This window comes from Crocodylus porosus, unplaced genomic scaffold, assembly GCF_001723895.1.
Source record: "Crocodylus porosus isolate Cpor-Errol unplaced genomic scaffold, CroPor_comp1, whole genome shotgun sequence".
Classification (NCBI taxonomy): Eukaryota; Metazoa; Chordata; order Crocodylia; family Crocodylidae; genus Crocodylus; species Crocodylus porosus.
In genome coordinates this window covers 23,708,152-23,723,850 of record NW_017728921.1, presented here as the reverse complement: position 1 = coordinate 23,723,850, position 15,699 = coordinate 23,708,152, and the positions used below count along the sequence as shown (strand labels likewise).

The 15,699-nt window shown below is 40.4% G+C and overlaps 1 protein-coding gene across 1 annotated transcript; it reads left to right on the top strand.

The window, feature by feature from the left end:
• The first annotated feature begins 2,308 nt into the window (after positions 1 to 2,308).
• HORMAD2 (HORMA domain containing 2) lies at positions 2,309 to 13,357 on the top strand. The gene is made up of 9 exons (XM_019539428.1): positions 2,309 to 2,359; positions 3,416 to 3,560; positions 4,880 to 4,943; positions 5,955 to 5,991; positions 7,728 to 7,748; positions 8,521 to 8,547; positions 10,351 to 10,418; positions 11,437 to 11,588; positions 13,092 to 13,357. The coding sequence occupies exons 1-9, from the start codon at positions 2,309 to 2,311 to the stop codon at positions 13,355 to 13,357; spliced, it is 831 nt and encodes a 276-aa protein (XP_019394973.1).
• The last annotated feature ends 2,342 nt before the right edge of the window (positions 13,358 to 15,699 follow it).

Genomic DNA, 15,699 nt, shown 5'->3' with positions numbered 1-15,699 from the left:
TCATCCTGGAGCCATAGCCCATGCTCTTTATTCCCAGCTATATTGCCTTGCATTTGGCTCTATTAAGCAACATGTTGTTAGACTGGGATCATTTAACTGAATGATTTAAATTTTTAATCACTTTGTAACAGTGACGTGTCCACCACAGTATTTACTGTCTCACTATTTGTTCCGCCTTCTGCAGACTGTATTAACAAAGATATTATAGTCAAGGTGGATAAAAATAAATAACATGCAAATAGATTTTATTTACAATATCTTTTATTGAAAGTACAATATGTTTCTTTTTAAAAAGGTACTTATTTAAAATAAGATTTGAAATTATGGCAACCTAATTAAGTTCTAAATTCTGTAATCTATTAAAGTAATTTAAATGACATTAAAAAAGAGCAGTACATGTTTGCTTCTGAAGTTTTAAAGGATAGTCAGACCACTGAACTGGTAGAAATCATTGGCTAAAGTAGAGGATGCCAGTTTGTTGAAGGGTTTTTGAGAGGAGTAGCACTTTTTGCAAGTTCAGTGAAGGATTGTTTTCCTTTTTATATTTTATTCAAATGTTTTGAGTTCAGTATTTGCTCGTTTTCCTGTCCCAGCCTCTGAATAAAACCAAGGTATGGGAGGGGATCACAGCAAGACACTGAAACCAGAAAATGGCAGCTCAGTTCACTAACCCCAACTAATGCTTCCTTTAATGTAGTATTTTTAAATGCAAAACAAGATTTTAGCACAGTTAATTTCTCATGCATCTAGCTGAATTAGGATAGTTTTCATTGAACTATAAAAAAACAATTTAAAAATGCTGGTTTTGTACATTTTTAATGGAATTCCCATCCAAGTAGAGCATGACACATCACAAATAAAATTAGTTTAATTAAAAATGCATTAGCTTCCATTTTTTAGCATAATGTAACACTTAAGCATCTGAATAAATGTATGGTAAGCTATAAAATAAATTAAGTAAATGTGAATAGATATAATGGATGGTCCTAATTAGCAACAGGTACCAAATTAGGTAATGGCTATATTTAGTTGCAAATCAACATGTTTTAATGGTGACCAACCAATGAGAATGAACCTTCCTTTAGGAAAATAACTATAAAGCCCAAATGCAAAACAAGATTAGGATCAACAACTTACATCAATGTTTTCTACTTTCTGATTTGAATCGTGATTGATATCAGTTATATAAGTCACTTTGATTTAAAGGAGTCCACAATGTTTATATTATCATCTACATTTTTATAAAGATACTGAACAGCATTGGACAAAGAAACAACCGTGGGGAACCGTGGGGGGTGGCATCAGTAATGTCCTGTTTCTCCCTTTACAACTGTATTTGTCTGACAACTGAAATTTGTCACTGAGCTGGTTTTGAATCCATTTAGTATGCTTTGATAATTCCATGTAATGAAAGTTTTTAATCTAGATGTCAATAAGTGCTTTGACAAATCCCTTGAAGAAATCCAGGTCGGCTGCATCAATACAGCTATGCTTTACCAACCAGTCCTGTAATCTTTTCAAAAAAGGCAATGGGTTGGTTAGACAAGACCAGCTTTCCATTAAATAGAGTTGATTGGAATTAATTATAGTTCTCTGTTAATAGAATGCAAAATAAACCATTCCATTATTTTTGCTGGAATTGATGTGAAATTAACACCTGTACTTCCCTTCCACAGTTCTTAAATATCAGGGTTATATTGACAAACCTCAAATACTTCGGAATTTTTCTAGTTTCCCAAGATTTTTTAAAATCCTGACATGATTGAGAGAGCTCCTTTAAATTACTTTGGCCTGTTGATTTGAAAATGTTGAATTTTAGCAGGTACTACCAGACAATATATTTTGTGTTTCCTAACATATGTACTGGACACATCTGTCTGCAGAACAGAAATACCTTTTCAGTGTTTCTGTCCTCTTGGCATCACTGCCTATGATATTATTGTCTGCATTGAGGAGTGGACCGATGCCTGACCTAAAGTTCTTTTTGTTCCAACTGTTTTTAAAAAATATCTTCTCAAGCCACCTCTGTGTGTACCAGTTCTGGGCCTGACTTTGCATTTTCAGTACCATTGACAATGTGTGAAAAGCAAGAGATTCTTCCACCATATGAATTTTTGGAGTGTAGCAACTTCGATCTGCTTCCATTTAGGTGTTCTGGTGGGAGTGTTCAGACCTGCAATGAGGCTTAGCAGACACATTCTTATGCTTAGGTTATGAGTGATTTCAATGATCACATATTTTCTAGGTGGCTAACTCCTGTTTCTCTGCAGGTCCTAATTGTATGTGGACAGCAGATCTTTGAAACTCGATGGCCACTCTCCAGCTCTCACACACATCACAGAAGCATAAAACCTCCAAGGTACAGGATTTGGGACATAATGTTATTAATAATTGTGGTTTTGGCCTTATAGTGCTAAGTCTTGCAGAGCTAGCAACCTGGGTTTGATTACATATCCTAGCTCTCCCTCCCAGGGCAAGCAGTCGGCTCCATGCTGAATGAGAAGAAAGCCTTCTGTCCCTTTCTGCTGATCACACTGCAGCTCTGTTGGGTTTGAAAGCATTTGTCTCCACCTCACTGTAGCCAGGAAAATACAGCATGCATTAGACAACATTGGGCTTTGTGTGTGAATTAGCACCTATATACTAGGTAACGGGTGCTTGGCAAAGAAGATGGAGACTTCTTGGCCATGTACAGAGCCCCATTTGAGGAAGAAAAAAGAGTGAACTGGTCGAGACTCAATTTTAATAAATCTTTTCCAAGATTTTAAAACTATGTGATATTTAGTTTCATAAGAAACTTAGTTCTTCATGGGGAAAAGTATGTCAGTGCTTACCTCCCACTCCTAACTTACCTCTCACACCTCTTTGTCATGTGGGTTTTTTTGCATTTATGTGATTTGCACTTAGATGTCCATAAGGGGCATGCTTCCACAGCTGCATACCTAGCTGGCTGGTGCATAGCCTGTTGCAAATTCTTGGTTTTCACTTGTATGTCTATAGTGTAGGTGTAATCGAGTCACAAAAGTGCCAAAAATGCCACATAAATAGCTGAAAAGTGGCCATTTAGGCACAAACAGATAACAGGATTCCACCCTTAGTCTTAAGGTAAAGACCCAGTGCAATGTGCTAATGGTTTTTAGGGATTAAAACAGTATGAAGAAGGATCATGTTTAGATGCCTAAATACCATTTAGATGTCTAATAGGTGGAATAGGATCTGCTTCCTTGCATTAGATTCTCTTTTGGCCCACTTATTCTACTGGTGTATCAGAGTCACAGATATTCTTTGAAGACCAGAAGAAATAGGAAAGTAACCTCCATTTGACCTCCTTCTTACCCTGCTGAGACTTATCTCTATTTCTGGCCCTGGCACTGATCTAAAACTAATAATATCTTTGTCTTTGCCCTATTTTCAGGAAGCAGTGTTGTTTCCACACACAGTTACCACTGAACAGCAGTCCATGGTTCTGGTGAAAAGGCTTCTGGCCATCTCTGTTTCCTGTATAACATACCTGAGAGGGCTGTTCCCAGAGAGCGCATATGGAACTCGCTATTTAGATGGTAATCTTGGAATATGTGCTGAATTCACGTGTCTAATCATTATCTTTATTAATTACAGATTAGCCCCATGCTCTTCACATGTATAACAAATTCAGTCTTTTGTAGGAAGATTGTTGACTATAGGCCTTATCCAGCAGTCCTAATTCAGACAATCCCTTGTGGCAGTGAGATAGTACAGAAGACAGTCTAGAGCTGTTGGCAACCAACAACCATTTCTATCAGTATTTCCTTTGCTTTAGAATTACATTTATTACTTGGCACTTAAGAGTTGCCAATGCCAAGTGTTCTAAAACTGAGTGAGCCCCAAAAGTCCATGAAATTGGCTTAAAAAAATCAGTAGATTTAAATAACAGTAATCATTGTTTATATTTGACTTTTATGAGCCACTTTGGTTCACATTTTTCAAGTTTTTCTTGGTAATCAAGAGGCTAAAAAGTATTTTTTTTAATGAAAACTAAGATTTACATGCAAATTCATGACTGGGAGCTATGGCTTTAAGGAAGACACAAGCTTTCTGGAGTCTTGTGATAGGATAACAAGAGCTGAAAACATTCATCTACAACTTTATATTTATATAAGATCTGTAAGTGGGAGAAAGGAAGTGAGTCCATACATAAACCCACTTAGCATACCATATTATCTTGCAAACCACACTCCCCTAAATAAAACATTCACCTTGTTTTTGAAAGGCACAATGAATAAAAAAGATCTTTCCTTGAGAGCCTGTGCTGGGGTTGGGGGTGGGGAAATAAAGTGTCCATAAGCCAGTATCTATGGAGCTTTGCATGTAAGACTTGTAGCTTTACTTTTGCTCTCCCCCACCAAGGCTTAAACGGCAGAAACTGCTGTTACTATATTTCCTCAATTATAAGCACCCCAATTTCAAGCAACTGAATTTTGGAAAAATATGTGTATTATATATATATAATATATAATATACATGATTGTTTAGTTTATATTTGTGTTGGTGAACAACAAAATCCAGAAGTGACAGTGCTGTTGGGGAGTGCCAGTGTAAGATAGTATTCAGCAAGGCGCTAGTAGGAAAAGAAAAGAAGTTGCTAACATTTCTAAATGAAGCCATTGCTCCAGTATATTTTTGTGTGGGAGTCCAGAATATCTTGAGAAAATGTCTTTGGTATTTTAAAAGTCAAGTGTAAGTCTGTGTCAGCCCACCTGGGACTCAATGAAAAACAGAAGTTCAGCTCAGGAAGTGCCCAGATAAAACACTTCATATAAAAAGGGAGGATGACTGGTTCAGTTTCTCTGTTTGCCCAACTGTGATAAGCTTTTTAACTGTGCTAACTCTGGTTTTGCAGACCTCTGTCTGAAAATCCTTCGAGAAGATAAAAGCTGTATGGGATCACTGCAGATAGTCAAGTGGTGAGTGAGTAACAATGAAACTAAGACAAGATTATGCTGAATTGCAGGATTTCATCCTCTCATGGACCCCTGCTTCCTACATCTGAAACCGTCTTCCCCAGTGGTAGAATTGGCTATGCCAGTGCCATTCCCATTGATTTATTATAAATGTTTTATGTATGCTTGATGTAAGCAATATGTTCTCCTAAGAACTTACAGTCTGAAGGCCTGGTCCTCTCTCACTGAAGGCATTGACATTAAAGTCCTGAAGTATGGGTGCCTATGAGCAAGTAGTTAAGACCAGGATGAAGCTCAGCATAAATAAGATTGTGATATTTTTTCCTCAGCGTGTATATTTGCCAGATCCCATTTGTACAGTTCTTTTGATACAGTACAAATTTCTGTACAGTATTTCTCTCCTATGGAAGTTGTACCTAGGTGCCTGGGACAGAACAGTTTAGTTCTTAAATCTATCCAGGGATAAGAAATGTACTTCAGAACCATGGCACAACTCCTAAGCAGCAGGGAGCTGTTACATAGAACTTAGCCCTTCAAAAGCTCTGTTCTTTGTCCATTTAGCATCAAGGTCTATATTAGAGCCATTTGCAGTTCCCAGGGCCAGTTCTGCACTAGTTCCAGCGCAGTTTAGAGCAGCCATAAGGAGTCAGCCTACCATCTTAAAATAAGGAGTATAGTACCACTTCAACCACATCCTCTGCTTATTAGCTATATCAAGGGAATATCCAGCAGGCTGAATCCATTGGTGCAAAGGGCCAAAACAGGGCCAAAGATTTGGCCATTACTACCTGATGTAAATACTGGCCTGATAATGAGAACCAGAACCTTGGCATATAAACTATGATCACACACCTAGAGGAACAGAGAGATGCTTGATTACCATGAAAAGAGCTTTACAAGCCAAAAATATTAGCAGCTCTGTACTGCTTCATTCTTGATATATACTTCATCTACTCCATCTCCTGCTCCTAGACTGATGTGACTTGGTACCAACTAACATTTTTTTCCTGGCAGGATTCAAGGTTGTTTTGAAGCCTTAGAAAAGAACTATGTAAGTTTTTATTTAATATTTTTAATACAGTGTTGGTTTGTGATCTGCTGTGTTCATTCCTGGGTATTTATTTCTGCTGTGTATTCTGCTGTGATCTCAATGAAGAAGCTCATACAGTACAAGTATACAGTAGAGATCTGATCTGTGAGAAAGCCATGTGGCTGTTTATGGCTCCCTCTGCTCCAGAATTAATTATTATTAATGTCTAGACCTATTTGTTAAAAATGGTTAGTTTGCACTTTGGGAGGTTCTCTTCAGAGTTCTGAATTTTTCATTCTTTAATGTGTGGATACAAGTTCTGTCAGAGCAAATATTTCTTGCCCTTTTTCATGTCTCAAGTTCTTAAATGCTTATGCATTCCTTCTTCCTCTTCTTCCCTTGCTTGCCCTCCTTTCTCTTGTTCTTCCACCATCTCTAGCTTTCTCAGTTCTTCCTTTTGAGTTTGGATTTTCTTCTTTTTCTATATTTTAAGGCTTATTTAACCAGTTTCAGAACGACTACAAACTGTCAAGTGATCCAAGTTCTCATGTATTCTAACACAAAAGCTGACCTCCATATACAATGTGCTGATTGCTTTTATTTACATCAGTACTATTCATCAGGTTGATTTTCATCTACTTCAGAATGATTCTCATCGGTATCAGATGAACTGTTCACCAGCAGGGCTGTTGAGATTATTGCTTGTTAATGGCAATGCTATTGACATTGGCATCATTTGAAATACTGTGAACTCTAGCTCTAGCTAACTGGCAATTCTAGTAGTCATCTTTAAAGAGATTATGGTCAAAGTCAAAGGTCTTTCTGACCTTAGCAGCCTGTAGGGCTAGTGAGGTAAAGGATCAGCACTCTCTGCAATCAACAGTACACCAGGGCATAGTGTGGCCAGTGCCACGTCATTGACTAAACTTAAATCAGCATCTAAATCAATTGGGAGCATTTTTGGCACAAGTCTGGAGCCAAGGCTCAAACATTGTGTCTGGAGCTATAGGAAGATGCCTTAACTGCTCAGCCACTGAACCCTACATGCAGATAAAGGAGTGTCCATTATTGATAAGAACTACTCCTCATACTCCAGATCATATAGGAATCAATATTGATGAAAGTTAGGGAAAAAAAATCTTCCCTTTGAGCAGGTGTTCCATAATTGTCAACTGTGGAATCTCTTCTGAAGCACTTGGGGCTCATCAGCATCAGAGAGAAGATCCTGAGCTGGATAGATCCAGGAAAGTGTTCCCTTTGCTTTACTCATAAAGTGGGCTAGAGCATTCTCTAGCCAAAACTTCCAAGTGGCTTTCAAGTGCAGCCCCAAGTGGAGTCCCTTGCTGCAGTGCAGTCTGCAGGTATAGATGGCTACAAGGAGGTTCATGTCTGAGGGCAAAGGCTGAATGAAACATCCTAGTGAAATGGAAGGAGAAGGAAAGTCTCAGAATGAGGTTCACAATGTAAATAAGAATCTGATATTGGACTTGAATGAAACTGGTGTAAAGTTAGCCTGGTGGCTTTGTTCAGAGGGAACACTGGGAACCAAGTCTGAATATGCAGACATTTTATAGGCAGACAAGGTTAGTTGCTTTGGAAAATGTGCATTAAATGAACTGGCCACTGGGTGTCATTGATGTTACATCAAGATATATTTGAACTGGCAAGGATCTGTATGAAATATTGACTGGCAAACTCTGGAATGCATGTATTTTTTCATTTCAGTAGATTTTGACAAGACTTATTTTCTCTTCCAGTTGCATATGGCTGTCCTGGCAGTAAGTCATCTATTAAGTCAATACAAAATGTTTTCCTACCTCCTTTTTCCCCCTGCCACAGTGTTTAGTTGAGTGTCAAACCAAGACCCCATATGACAACTGTCTGTTAGTAGGGGGGATTAAAGTATTCAAGGAAGTAGTGTGAAGCAAAAGCTTCATTTAATAGGATGAACACTATCTTAAGCTGCATGAGAAGGCTGGCTGAGTACATAAGGGCTTGCAGCTTTTGTTTCCATTTCTGATGCACAAAATGCAGCTTTATGTTACTAGACACTAAATGAAAGTGCTGCCATATGCTTTATATCATGACAACCTGCTGGGCTTCTGTCATCACTTAAACCAGAAACAAGCTACTGCCCCTCTCCCTTTCCTTGTTCCTCTCTTCAGTTGCCTATTTGTTACCACTGGCAAGACAAACTTTTGTCACAAACTCTGTAGCCATTAGGTTTCTAGCTAATACCTTCAGTATTTCTGAGATTGTACACCAGCACCTGTACTGCCAGTTTTGGATACATTCCTTTGAAATGACACTGTAGGTATTCTGGACTCTAGGACCCTTCCACATTGTACATGGTGCCCATTTTCTTCCTTGCCCTGCAGCAGCTTGCATTTCCTGAAGAAGGCTGCAGCATGAATATGGCTTTGCTTAGATCCAATATGCAGACTTGACTGTCTATGTAGCTAAAGCACAATAAGGGTTCATTTATTATATTACTTTTCACTGCTATATTTTAATAAAGAGAAAGATTCATTCTGTCTGCTTTCTCAACAGATTTACACTAATCCCAAGGAAACAGAGGTAAGGAAATGTCTTACAATCTGTTCTGAGCAGGACATAATTGCATGGGTGAGTTGTACTGAGTTCAAAATGGACTTCTAAGGTTAAATCTAGCCTTGACTTGACAGGGCTACTTGGTAGAGGGAAGAGACACAAGATGCCAGGTTCCCTGCTCCTTTCACCCATGCAGGCTGGTTCAGAATTTAGGCAGAATAGTGATAAAGTGCTCTTGTTGGGCATCTGTCATGGTCCTGTCAATTGTAGCAGGTGATGCTTCTTGGGCCTTAAGAAGGGATGTTAAGAGGAAAAAGGGGTATGATCAGGACCTTGCTCCCCTCTGCAGATGACTAGAAGCAGAAGCTGACAATAATGCACATAACTTCTTAATGCACCACCTTTTCAATGTCATTGTGAAAGGTAAAATTTGTTTATGTGCATGGAGGTTGGCTGAGTCTTTTGAGCTACTTCAGGCCTGGGACATAAGTGGTGTGCAAAGTGGTGGATTACATACTGCAGCAGGTACCCCTTGAGCCATTTTTCTGCATCTGCCCTGTGCAGACAGATGCCTGTGGAATCTCTGCTTCCCCAGTACTGTTCTGCTGCCTCCATAGAAGAGCAACAATGCAGCTCGTAAAAGAGCAAGAATTTAGTCCATGGCTAAGGCTGCCAAGGCTGGTTAAATGTCCAAATTGCAAGATAAATATTAAAGTCCCTTTGAATGTTACTTGGAGGTGACACCCAAATTCCTTTTGGTCTCTTTAGTCCATCTTAGATTTATAAAAATCATAAGCTTTGAATTGGACCAGGAGGCCTGGATAGATCCTTATTCCTATGTTGAGTTTTCAGCTGTAATTCACGGTAGTTTTCTTCCTCCAAAACCATATTCAAATCTATTTTCTTTAAATGTATAATAATTAGAACTAGTTGAAGAATAATTTCTTATATCTCTCAGAAAAGATTGGTGAAATATCAGAAACAGATGTTTTCATTCTGAAATGTCACCACTAAGTTTTATTGGAGTTCAGGTCTCTGATGCTCCCATTCACCACCATAGAAAGGTAGTTAGCCATGTTAGTCCAAAGTTGGGCAAAAGGCAGGGTAGGGCAGTGGCTCTCTGATCCTGTTAGTCTCTAAGGTGCCACCTGCATTCACCACTCTGCCTGGTAGGACCGTACCTCCCTCACTGTACCATAATCCCCTCCTTTGTAAAATAAGGCATGTGTTATGATAGTTATGTGACCATAGTGCATCATTTATAGGCTGACTGTAGCCAACACATAAGAAAATATAGGCTGACTGAAATACAGCTCTCATGAGACATGGCAGCAGTGCTTCAGACCAGATTTTTTTTCTGTTTTAAGTCATTCAGGTTTTCAACCCAAAAATCTGAATATTTATAAAAAAAAATTCCTAAAAGCTTGATTGAACTAAAAATTTCCAGTTTTCCACTGACAAACCATAGTGACAGAAAATAGGAGCATCACCAGTGAGAGTTTGTAAAGAAGTCACATGCTTGTCTATAGTAATAGACATAAAATATAGTATGCTTTTTCTCCCAAAACTACCTTTTGACTCTGGAATTCATTGTTTTTCTTCTTAGCCCCAAACTCAGTTTGCATTTGCTTTTTTAAGAACACTTGATAAAAATCAGTGCACAGTGTTTTTGAGTTCAGACTGGAACCTGGTTAGTAACTTTACCTGCTGGATGGGAATAGGAATGAGAAAGTATAGCTATCCCTGTGTTAACTGAATATTTGTTGGGCTTGCTGTGGTGCCATATTCCTGCAAGATCTGTTTTTTCTGCTCCCTTTGTGATCTCTGTAGAGAGTGACTGAGCTGTATCAGTTCAAATTCAAGTACACAAAGGGCAGACCACAGATGGACATCATAAGGTAATTGCCTTGTTTTATATCTGAAACCCTGTCCCCAGCAAGAAACACATTTCACTGAAGCATTTATTAAAGAGGAAACTGACTTTAAAGGTACCACTGTAGGGGTGACATATGTAGATATTGTCTAAGTCACAGGGGAAATCAATGGGATTTAGGCTTCTGTGCCACTTAGGCACTTTTGACAATTGTGGGTGTTTATACACATGCTCCAGGAGTGGGGGGGATGAGCGGGGTGGGGGAGGCGCTTTAATTAGAGTAGCTCTGAGAGACACTTTAATTAAAGCACCTGGAGCATCATATCTATCAGCGTCCCTGCACTAAAAAATGGCAGTGGGGGTGCTTTAACTAAAGCTTGTCAAATAAGCTTTAGGTAAAGTGCCCCACTGCCATTTTTCAGCACAGGGACACTGATACACACAATGCTGGAATCGGCTGGAGCATTGTAATTACCATAGTCCAGCAGACTCAATTAACTGAGCCTGCTCTGATGCACTGTAATTACAGCTCATCGGAGCAGCCTTGCTACACATATATAAGCACTCTGTGTTCCTGGACTAGCTTCGCTTCTTAGGAATCAAAAACAGACCATTCACTTAAAACTGCAAGATGGACATGCAGTAGTCTCTGTGATGAATCCGCTGTGTGTGTGATTCTCACCCAATCTCCTCATTCATTTAAGTAAAATCATTCAGAAGTTCATTTATCAGGTGAAAGGCACTTTTGTTGTAGCTGTTTTTGTTCAGTCAGTCATTTCAGACAAGTGAGTCATGACACTTGTATAATATAGTTTATGGCCCCAGTCACAAGGTTTGTACCACTTAGCTCAAGACTGGTTGTTTTTTTCATGCTATCTGTCACTGTGACTGTCATTTCCATGTTACGTGAAAGCTGCATAAAAGCACTGTTCCTATAATATGATCTGGCAAGATACATCACTGGGTGCATCATGTTTTTTGTTAGGTCTTAGACTTAATGACTATAGGAAATGATTCTGTTGTTCTTTTTGTGTTGGCTACAGCAACAAAATGGCCTCTGTGAATGGGGTATGCAGTGGGGAGATTAAGAAAGCCAGTGTTCTCTTGATCCGTAAACTGTACCTCTTAATGCAGAACCTTGAACCCCTTCCCAATGATATTACCCTGACCATGAAACTCTTCTACTATAATGATGGTAAGTAGAAAACAGAATGTGATGTAGATACATTTTTCCTTCCTGTTAATTTCCACGAGCATCATAAAAGAGAAAACAAAGATAAAAAGTGTTAGAATTTAGTGATGAGATGCAATGCAAATATAGTGCCATTCCATAGGAAAAAGTCATGGCATGTACCTTTTAATAAAGGGCTCAGCATCCCTATAAGAAGCAGTGTAATGCAGAAGGGACAAATCCTTTCTCTTTATGCAGTGTGAGGAGCAAAGGTTCTAGGTTAGTTTAGTTTAAGTCTAGAAAATGAATGTATAAGTGGCATCATAGAATTCAAAATTTATTTCTCAGTGATTCCAGATCAAAGGCACTCAGGACATAGATTTTATGGCCAGAAGGGATCATTATCATCATCTAGTCTGAGTCCATCTATTCTTTTATAACAAACCTAGGGACAAAATTTCTACCATTTCTGTAAGGGATTAACTGGAATATGAGCCTATGACAAATTGCACAACAGGCAGGAAGTTCCCCACAGATCATTAAATCACTGCAGGTTTGCAAGTGAAGGAATTAATTTCCTTTGACCCAACTCACAAACTCAGTCTGTGATCTGAGGTTATACTGGGCTTCTTCTTTCTCAACCAGAATCTTATACCTGTTGCTGCCCAGGTATAACTCTGTGATCTCATTGCCTTTTGTAGTGTTGTTCCAGCTATGGTGGCTAAGGGAATACACAAAAAACAAGATTTATGAGGTGAAATAGTTTTTATTGAACTAACTTTGTGGTTGGGAGAGACATTAGGCAAGCTTATGGGCACAAAATACCCTTCCTTGCATTCCTAGCTGCTTGTCCGCATTTGTTTTCAGATTTGAGGAAAGGCATGTTGTGCCTGAAACATCTCTCCCAACTACAAAGTTGGTGCAATAAAAGTGATTGCCTCACCTCACAAATCTGGCTTTTCAGGTGGGTTAGACAGATATAATCAAGAGCAGAATATGACAACTGAGTTTATATAAGTATAGCTGGGAGGGATGGGACTACAGAAAGACTCATGTAGGATTTTCCAGCTGTTTGACCTCCAAAATCTGTATTCGTCAGGGGGAGGGGTATCCTTTGCACTTTACCCCCATTATGAATGTAAACATCTACACAAGCTTAATTGACCTTTACACTTGCAGACAGATGAGATAAACCCTTTCACTGGGATAACTTGCCCAATCCAGTATAGAACAGTCCCTGAAAAAATCAGGGGTAAAACAACATTGGTGTAACTTGCATTGTTGTACAGTTGTGTGTCTGTAATTACACCAGGGTATTCATTAGCTCAAAGCAAACAGACTATTACTGGCTCCCCTACTAACTACAGGCTTCTATCCTTGGGTAGCCCTCTGTCCATACCACATCCCCATGTAATTTACATCAGTATGCAAAACACTGTAAATTACACTGATGTAAATTTGTTGTGGGCCCATACCTCTGGAACATAGTCCTTCTGACAGTTGAGGTCTCTCATCTTTTCTGTGCAGTAACTCCTGATGATTACCAGCCCCATGGCTTTAAGGAAGGCAGTAGCCCAGATAACCTGCTGTTTGATGGTGATCCTGTCAACTTGAAAGTAGGATCTGTCTCCACTGGGTTTCATAACCTAAAAGTGAGAGTAACAACTGAGAATAAGAGGATGAGGGCATTGGGAAGCAACTTGGTCCAGGAGAATGGCCCAACTGAGATTTCCTATCAAGGGCTAGATTGTGATGAAGAGGAAGAAGAAGGTAGTACAAAGGTAAGGAAATGACTTGAGTCACTTTGCTGCACTCTCACTGTGGGGAATAAGGTATTTCTTCATCTTCTTACTCTTCAGGGAGACATTTTGCTAGAATACCAGTCTTAACATGGTCTAAATGAGTGTAAAGGAGCAAGGGATTAGAAGTCAGTGGACCTAAAGTCATATTCCTAGATCTATGACTGATTTAATGAATCATCTTGGGCAGTATGTCCCCTCTGTATCTCAGTTTACCCAGCTGTACAGCGGGACTAGTGACACTGATTCTTTTTTGTAAAAGAGTCAAGAAAGCTCTCTGCAGGTAGAGATGGTGGCACTGTTGTTATGTCATGTGCTTAGCAGTGATGCTTTGGACATGGAGTAATTAGTCATTTTCATAGCAGAACTGAGTGTCCTGACAAGGTGAGATATATTGGAATAGGTGCAGCAGAATGGTTTTTCCCTTTAGTAGCTGTGCCAGGAAGTGTCCCAGCAACTAAGACAAGAGAGAGCGCAAGTGGGAAAAATAATAATCTCTTCAAAATGATGCTATCCTATCCATACCAACTCTGGTATGTGGGGCAGGAACCAAAATGGTTCAGTATCTGCAACCAGGAGAGAAGAGAAGTGGTTATCCATCTTGTTTTAAGCTAGTTAGCTGTGGTACCAGCCATAGTCTAGCTACAGCAACTTGGAACATGATACAGGTTGCAAGGCCTGTCTGAGCAGCTGAATAAGCACTCAGGCAGTTAGGGCATAGGGAACTTCAGGCTTCTATTTCTAGATTGCAGCTGATTCCTGTGCTCTCTGTTTTAAGCTAGTTCAGATATGTATCCATTCTGCACTGTAGTCATTGCTTTAATGGCAGCATAACACACACACGTGCGCGCGCATGCATACACACACACACTTACAAAACAGAGGAATGTCCAGATTGTGATGCATTTCCATTGCATGGCATTATTTAGCAGGTTGACCAAAGATATGGAGCCATGTTGTTAAGAATTTTCTGAAGTGTCTCGGCACATTCACATTCGCCAGTCTCTAGAAGTCTGGTTGTAAGTATGGTGGCAGGAACTTCTGGGAACAGAGGAGTTAGTTAACCAAGTTGCTGGGGATATAGCAGTTGAATGTCTGGTCAATAGTGCCTGTAGCAGGATGGGCCCTGGGGCAGCTGTGGAGCCCCCTAGGACCACCATAATCCTGCCCTCACTCTCAGTCCTCTATATAAACCCCCCTGTTTATCTTTTCTGCCGTGCCTTTATGTTTCTTTATTATTAATTGAGAGGCTGCCCCTGAGTCCTGGAGTGCTCTCACTGTCCTCTATTGATCTAACTGGCCCCTAGGGTCTCTGGGTCCTTGACTCACTAACTCCATGCTACTCTGTTGTTCATGGGTGTCTGTCTTCACCCTGGCAGACATACTAGTGCCTAGCTGGTGCTGTGAGCCAGTGGTCACCACCTATGGCCCAAATGGCCCCTATTTAAGACTTATGGCTATTCATTGTGGTCTCTTGATGCCCCCATAACCATACCCATGCCTCATAGATGTCACTCAGTCATTGTTTGCCTTCCTATATAGGCTTCAACCTTTATAGCCCTAACCTACAGCCTACTCTGCCTGTTGACTGGTGGCCTATGACCCCTGGCTTTGTCCTGGCCTTTCCAGTCTCAGTGTCTTGTCAGCCCCTGACTGCCCCTGTTGCCCGCTCTGGGCTCAGGCTCCAGTCCTCTCAGCCTCAGGCTGCCTGCACCTTGTGCCCCTGCCAGGGCTCAAACCAACCATGCCAGTCAGGCACCCCAGTGGCCTCCTTTCCATCCCTTACAGCCACAACCAGTCCTCCAGTTTAACTCTAAAAAAAAAAAAAAAATTCAAGCAACTTTAAACTAGAAGTGCCCCCTCTGGGTCATTGTGTCACTGCCAGGCTGTCTTTCCACTCTGTGGCTCCCTTTGCCCTGGGAGTACCTGCCATGGCCTGCAGCTCCCATTCCTCACCAGCCTTAACTGGCAAGAGCTCCTCTTTGCAGCATATAGGGCCATATTGCCCCTCTCTGCCTTGGGGCCCCAGGCGTATATCCCCTGGCTCCTCCCCTTTTGGTCAGGTGCTCTTCTGACCAGCCACAGGTGTGTCCTCTCATCTTAATGAGCAGGTTATTGTGCCTAGGCTGTGTGGAGAAATGACCCTCCAATCTGTCTCTGCTGTAATGCAGCAGCCTAAACCCTCCCTCTCTGGTTACAAACTCTGGCTGCTGGATTCACCTGGTCGCCTAGGTAACAGGGTGGTACATTCCATAGGGAGGGGGGAGCTCTCTCTTTCGCTGTTCAAGAGTTCCTGCCACTGTAGGTCATGTGACTGGTCCTCTCACCTGGAAAGG